This window comes from Panthera pardus, unplaced genomic scaffold (genome assembly GCF_024362965.1).
Source record: "Panthera pardus isolate Hobbes unplaced genomic scaffold, ASM2436296v1 HiC_scaffold_20, whole genome shotgun sequence".
Taxonomy (NCBI): domain Eukaryota; kingdom Metazoa; phylum Chordata; class Mammalia; order Carnivora; family Felidae; genus Panthera; species Panthera pardus.
In genome coordinates, this window is record NW_026526766.1 from 62,337,588 (window position 1) to 62,345,292 (window position 7,705).

General features: G+C 38.4%; 1 protein-coding gene across 2 annotated transcripts in view; it reads left to right on the forward strand.

Annotated features, from left to right (window-relative positions):
• Window positions 1–7,705, forward strand: part of TMEFF1 (transmembrane protein with EGF like and two follistatin like domains 1) — an 80,817-nt gene that overhangs the window by 71,753 nt on the left and 1,359 nt on the right. For both annotated transcript variants that reach the window (XM_019454336.2, XM_019454337.2), the window contains exon 9: window positions 4,241–4,399. In XM_019454336.2, coding sequence (XP_019309881.1) covers window positions 4,241–4,399 — 159 coding nt within the window. The remainder of the gene's footprint in view (window positions 1–4,240; window positions 4,400–7,705) is intronic.

The window sequence follows — 7,705 nt, forward strand, 5'->3', positions numbered from 1 at the left end:
GTGGGGCTTGAACTCATGAAACATGAGTTGGCTGTTCATGACCTGATCATGACCTGAGCTGAAGTTGGGCACTTAACTAACTGAGCCACCCTTGCACCCCGAGATGGAGACTTCAAATGAAAGTTCATGTCATTTCCCTGCTAAAACCCTCCCAGTGGCTCCTCTATCTCATCGAGTGCAGAAGCCCTACACAATTGACCCCTTCACCTCTCTGTCTTAATTCTGTTTCCCTTCTGCTTGCCCACTCCACTCCAGCCATGCTTGCTATTCTTGGACATGGCCATGTGCTAATAATGCTCCCTCCTCAGGGTCTTTGCACTGACTCTTCCTTTATCTGATATGTTCTCCTTCCTGTTGTCCACATGGCAGATTCCCTCACCTCCTTCACATCCTCACTTCCATGTCAGCTTCTTAGTGAAGCCTACCCTGACCATCTTGTTTAAAGTTGCGACCCTCTCTTCCTGGCCTATAATTTCCTTTAACTAACTCTTTTCTTTCTCTTCGTGTAGTGCATATCACCTTGTAACATAACCATTTAATTCATGTTTATTGACCCTCCCTCCTCCAGCTAGAGGTTAACCAGACCAGCGATCTTTATTTGTTTTGCTCACTGATGTATCCCAAATATCCACAGTACTTGACACATGTCAGATGTTTAGTAAATGGACAAATGGAAGAATCAGCACGTGAGGGCATGGTAGTGAACGAGATTACTATGGACGTGTGTAGGATGAAAGAATGGAGAGTGTAGAAGACCAAATGCCTGGATCTGCCTTTAATCAAAAACAGAAGAAGTAGTAATAACCTAGAAGTTATTATCCAGATATTTGGAGAGTGTAACCCAAAAGTCAGTTGCAGAAAATAATATCCAAGGAGGATTGCCTGAATGATACATGGCCTATACATTCTTTTTGATACTCTGATTTTCATCTTTGGATTAAGCTAAACTGTCGGAGAGCTGCATATCTAGGACACTGTTATAGCTCCCTATGGACCTGTTTTTATTTTACTGAGCTTTGACTTTTTGCCATTAGCTTACCACAAAAGACATTATTTTAAAAATCCTATAAGATTTCATTATATTGTTGAATTTATTACAACTATATTATTGAGGATGATGTTCTCTGCATCAAAAAGTGCCCTCTTTAAATCAGGACCAATGAGGTAAAATCCCCCTGAATCTAATATTAGTAGTAACTGTGGTTCTTTTGAGCAACTGGTTTGATTTTATTTTATGGAGATTGCATTTTATGTTAATAATCTTACCATTTTTTCCCACTTATTCTTTTTTTTTAAACCAGTGATTTTTAGTATTTAGTATTTTTTTTCACAGTTTTGCAGTACCACAATCAATTTTAGAACATTTCATCGCCCCCAGAAGAAACTCTGTGTTCTTTAGCTGTTACTCTCAAATCGCCCTGCCCACCGCCCTTAGTCTTAGACAATCACTGGTCTCTTTTGTTTCTATAGATCTACCTGTTTTGGACATTTCATTTAAGTGGGCTTGTATAACGTGGTCTTCTGTGTCTGGTTTCTTTCACTTAGCATAATGTTTTCAAGGTTTATCCATGTTGTAGCATATGTCAGTACTTTGCTCCTTATAATACCACATTTTGAATCTGCTTACCAATTGATGAATATTTGGATTGTTCCCACTTTTTGGCTATTAATGAATAATGCTGCCCTGAATAATTGTTGGCAGGTTTTTGTGTGGACTTGTGTTAATTTCAGTTGGGTAAGTGTCCAGGAGTGGAATTGCTAGGCCAAATGGTAACTCTTGTGTTTAACTTTTGAGGAACTGCCAGACTGTTTTCAAAAGTGGCTTTGCCATTTTTCATTCCCTACAGCATCTTCATCAACAGTTATTATCTGACTTTTTGATTCTGGCCATTCCAGTGGGTATGAAGTGATCTCTTGTTGTTTTGATTTGCATTTCCGTGATGACTAATGATATTGGTATCGTTTCATGTGCTTATTTGCCATTTGTTTATCTTGTTTGGAAAAATGTCTATTCAGATCTTTTTGCCCATTTTGTAATTTTTTTTTCTTTTGGTTAATGAGTTTGTAATAATTTTTTAAATATATTCTAGATACAAGTCTCTTATCAAAAATATAATTTGCAAAAATATTCTATTCTTTTGGTTATCTTTTTACTTTCTTGATAGTGCCTTTAAACACAAAAGGTTTTAATTTTGATTTAATCCAGTTTAACTTTTTTGTTGTTGTTTATGCTTTTAGTATCATATCTAAGGAAATCTTTGCCTAATCCAGATCATGAAGATTCACTTTTTTTTCTAAGAGTTTTATAGTTTTAGCTGTTATCTTTAATGTTTATTTTTTGAGAGAAAGAGAGGGAGAGAAAGAGAGAAAGACAGAGTGTGAGTTGGGGAGGGGCAGAGAGAAAAGGAGACACAGAATCTGAAGTAGGCTCCAGGCTCTGAGCTGTCAGCATAGAGCCTGATGCGGGCCTGGAACTCCCTGACTGCAAGATCATGACCTGAGCCTAAGTCGGACACCTGACTGACTGAGCCACCCAGGCGCCCCTATAGTTTTAGCTGTTACCTTTAGATCTGTGATCCATTTTGAATTATTTTTTGTGTATGTTGTAAAGAAGAGGTTCAACTTCATTCTTTTGCATGTGGACATCTAGTCGCAGCAGCTTTGTTGAAGAGGTTATTTTTTCTTATTGAATTGTCTTAGCACTCTTGTCAAAGATCAGTTGGACCATAGATGTATGGGCGTATTTCAGGGCTCTCAGGTTCTATTCCATGATCTATAAATCTGCCTTACTACTTTGTTTTTTGTTTTTTGTTGTTTTTTTTTTTTTGTCTGCTAGTAGACTTAGAACCCAGTGTGAAATTTTCTGATAGGTGTGTAGGAACCTCAGGGATGGGAGGAGTGGACTCACATCACCCCTGGCTTCCTATTTCCCTATTCCTATTTCTTCTTATTCTTTATGTGTGCTCTATTAAAAAATCTTTTTTTCTAATGAAGTGTGGGATGTTAATAACTCGACTATCCTTACACTTCAGAGGTTTTATTAATCAGTTCTAACTGAAGGCTGGCTAATTTATACATTTTACTTCTGTCAGCTACAAAGTGTGAAATTTGTTAAATATCTTAAATGTTTCCCCCTGTCAAATTATTATCATCAGCTGATGTTGCCTTTTTATTTACTTGGAATTCAGATAATTTCTAAGATTAGCTCCTGTTTGGCTGCTTGACTGCTTTTGTCAATAACTTATTTTACTTTTCCCCCTGCATCTTAAATGATTATATTTATGTACACTAAAGTGTGTTGGATATAATATAATATAAAGAGTGCAATTTTCAGAGAACTGTAAATGTTTATATCTATTTATTTAGTCATCCCATTTCCAAGTACCTAGCCTTTTGAATAACACCAAATATAGAAATGTGCACACTCACCAATATTGGTTACACCTAATTCATAGTTGTGAAAAATGGAAAATAGGGGCGCTTAGATGACTCAGTTAAGCATCCAACTCTTGATATCAGCTCAGGTCATGATCTCAAGATCATGGGATTGAGTTCCTCATGGGGCTCCATGCAGAGCATGGAACCTGTTTGGGATTCTCTCTCTCTCTCTCTCTCTCTCTCTCTCTCTCTCTCTCTCTCTCTCTCTCCCTCTCTCCCCCCCCCCCCAAATAATTAAACTAAAAAAAAAAGGAAATAACTGGCATGTCTCTTAGACTGAGGAATAGATGTTAGCTATATGATAGCCAGTAAATGTACTATTATGTACCTTTTTTTTTGAGAGAGAGAGAGAGCATGTACTTGTTTGAGTGGGAGAGGGGCAGAGAGAGAGAGAAACCCAAGTGGGCTCCACACCCAGCGCAGAGCCTGACGTGGGGTTTAATCCCACGACTCTGAGGTCATGACCTGAGCTAAAGTCAAGAATTGGACTCTTAACTGACTGAACCACCAGGCACCCCTTATGTATCTGTTTTTTTAAAGGAGGTATAATAAAGACCATTTAGCAACTGTAAAATTAATGTCCTATAATGATAGGTGAAAGATGCACTGTGAAATAGACATTGAGTAGCGTTTAAGGAAATACACAGATGGCAGTTTTGGGTTTTTTTTTCAGATAGTGGGAAAGCACCTGATTTGCTATTTCTGTATAAACTTATTATTCTTTTGTATGTTCTTACTTTTAAAACCTAGAATTATTAGAATCTGTAATTCTCATAGGAATCTTTTTTCCTCCCCTTTTCAGATGTGAATCTGGTTACACTGGACAGCACTGTGAAAAGACGGACTTTAGTATTCTCTATGTTGTGCCAAGTAGGCAAAAGCTCACTCATGTTCTTATTGCAGCAATTATTGGAGCTGTACAGATTGCCATTATAGTAGCGATTGTCATGTGCATAACAAGGTAGGTAATGGCCTAAGAAATACCAACCTTAAATTAGAGTTGGATAGCTGTTAAAGTAAAGAAGAACCTTGAAGCACACTCAAAATGATAGGGGCTTTAAGTCTTCCTGTCTATTAGGAAAAAATCCTAGGATCAGTTCCTAAGGTTTCTAAGTAGGTCTGACCTGTCCTTATCTTGCTTCCTTAGAGTATTGACAAGAACTCATTCTCAGGGTTACAGGTGTAGCTGGGCAACTGGCAAAGGGAGCATGGATAATATTCAGTGGCATAAAGAATGTAGGAATCTTAGAACTGCATTCTGGAATGATGATTGTAGTAGCAGAATGGTCTGCACATGCACAGAAGGGCCTGCCCCAATTTTTAAAGCGCTGATGAACTGCAAGGTGTTTTTTGCCCTAAGGGTATACTTTATCCATAGTAAATATAATAAGAAAGGAAGAAATCAGAGATCAAAGAAAATGGCTTTTCTTCGTATATCATTGTCTTAACATTTCATTACTTCATTTTCTGGAACACAGTTATAAGTAATCTTTAAAATTCTCCATCATAACTAAAACCATTGGCATTTATCATAATTAAACTCAAAATTAAAGGACATTCTTGGATTGCAACAGGGAAAAAAATGGGTATTTTCCAAACTTAGTGGAAATGTAGAAGTCAGAAATGAAGTGGACCCAAGAAAAGTCCAGCTAAATCCAGTTCATATTGTCTTTCTGCTTCCCAGTGTCCTGTTTTTTTTTTGTTTTTTTTGTTTTTTTTTGTCTTGCTTGGCTATTCCTGTCTCCTTTAAGATTTGGTTCAGAAGTCCCATAAACATCATTTCTGTACTTGTCTGCATTATTCTGGGCAGAGGATCGGAGCATATCAAGTACAGATATTGGCAGGCCATAATGGATTTATAGCTCTTCTATCCAAGGTCTGGATAGAAGCCAGACCTTCACTAGTCTCAGCCATCTGGAGCTGAAATGATAAATCTAGAAATGATAAAAAATGTTCTCTGAATAACAGGTATTTTTCATAAAATTCAAGTGCTAAAATCAGTGGACTTTATTCCATTGAACAGATGATCTGCCCTTAGGCAAGACTACTGAGTATAAAATTGGGCAGTAGGAAAAAAAATGGGCAGTAGATTAAAATTGGGATAATAATATAAAAAATGACAGCAGAAAGGGAAAATAGAAAAAAAAAAAAAACCCACGTAACAGCAGAGCTGCCTGTGGCCATTTAATATCGGCTTAGAGGTTAAGTAGTTTGCCTGTGGTCATCCCACTAGTAAGTGGAAGTGCTGGATTTGGATTCAGTGCTGCCTGGTTTCCAAACCATTCCTCTTTCCACTGAACCATCAAGAGGAGGGTCTATGTTGAGTCACCTCAGGAAATACATTTGCCAAGTATGACCATTGCTTGCTAGCAAGGTTCAAACTTAATTTTGTTAGAGGGACAGGGCTTTTGAATAGAGCTGGGGGGAACGACTTGGTATGAATCATTTCTTCAGAGCATTAATCTGGGTGTCATCTGCAAAATTTCACTGGAGGAGAGAAAATATGAGGTCAGGGGAACTATTTAGGACGTTATTCGAGTAAAGCAGGAGCGGAGTAATGAATTATTTGGAGGGTGAAAGAAAGAAGGTAAAGATGAGGGAAGCTTTTGAGGCCTGGTGACGATGTCATGTTTAAGAAGATCAAAGGATGTTAGAGTTAGCAGGAAGCAGCTTTGAGTCAATGCCTTCTATTCTAGAGAGGTGAGGAGACTGAAGGCTTAGATGGGGGAATACCTTACTCAAGATACTTAAGCCCTTTACAAATCCCAATCCAGCCTTTTATCTTGTTCTACACTTCTGTTTTCAGCGTGCTACAATCTTCAAAATTCTAATTCTACTAAATTAAAATTACCTGACAAGTAGTTTTCAAGTTTGTGCCCTCAAATTTATATCCCAAATCCATGTGCTGCCTTCACAGACCTTAGACATCACAGTGTTTTTATAACTGTGTTGCAGCTGTCTTTTGCTGCCCACTGTCTCCGTGACTGAAGGCTCATCTCATTGAATTTATCTTACATGTCTCCTCATTGAGGCCTGTCTTTTTATTGTGGTGTTGTCTCCCCTCAAATGTTTTGCTCTCTTGAATTTAGAATATTATAATTATGTACTTGGACTTAGCTCCACTGAATTTTTAAGGAGTGCCTCTCCCACACGGTCCATTATGGGACAGCTGTTCACTTATCCCATGGTGGCTGTTACATGTGAGGAATCTTCCATTAAAAGGATGTTCCCACTGACTCACTGAGCAAGACTGCATGAGTAAAATTTTCTTCTTTTATACTTGGAATCTTCTTTTATGTTTTGAGACTCCTAGAATGACAATAGCAGGGACCTCAAACATCATCTTAGCCAAACACCTTTATTTTATAGATGACAAAACCATGGCCCCAGGAAGTTGGAATTTTTCCAAGGTCATGGTGAGTTGGTGACAGTTAAAGAGGTTTGCTTGGCTTCTTAACCATGAAATGGACGTGCTTTCATCACTGTCTACCTCAAAGTGTTTTTATGAGGATTAGTGAGATAAAATTTGCGAAAAACAGCATATAAAATGAAAGTGTTAACACCAAGGCTTTTAAGTCAAGGCAAAGCAGTGCTCTTTGAAACTGAACTAGAAACAGAGAACTTTAGGAATATTCCTTGTCACAAGACTTTCTTTCCATTAGATTATAAATACCTTGCTGGCAGAGATTTTAGAGGTTGGTACAACTTTTAATATTTCATATGTTGGAAAAGGAGATTGCACAGCTAGTTTTTAGCAGAGTCCAAACTCAGAATTCCCAGAATTCATCCCAGTGCCTTTGTTCCACACTGCATACCGCAGCACTTTGTGCGTAGTAAGAGCTCGTATGTTTGCATTCTGGTGGGCAGGCACAAGAGCAATTACAGCACAATGAGATTGATACCACCACGGAGAAACATGTACACTAAAGGGAAAGCAGAGTCCAAGACTATCCCTTATCCCCAGGATGACAGTTCTTTATTGGGTTCTGTGATTTGCCCAAGCAGGGTGCAGAGAAACTTCTTTCGAGTCCTTGTCTAAAATCGCTAAGCATTTCCTGTCTATTCATATCTGAGGTTAATAAGCACACTTCTTCCCGATTACTCCCTCGTCCAAGCTGTTCTTGTCACTTTGGGTGTGTCATAATGCTCAGAGGAAGTACATGGATCAGGATCCTTTCTACTATCCTAGGTTTATATGTTACTGGTCACCGCAGCTAGGGAGTTGTCAGGCCAGAAGAAGGGCGGGGAAGTGCATCTGCAGCAGTAG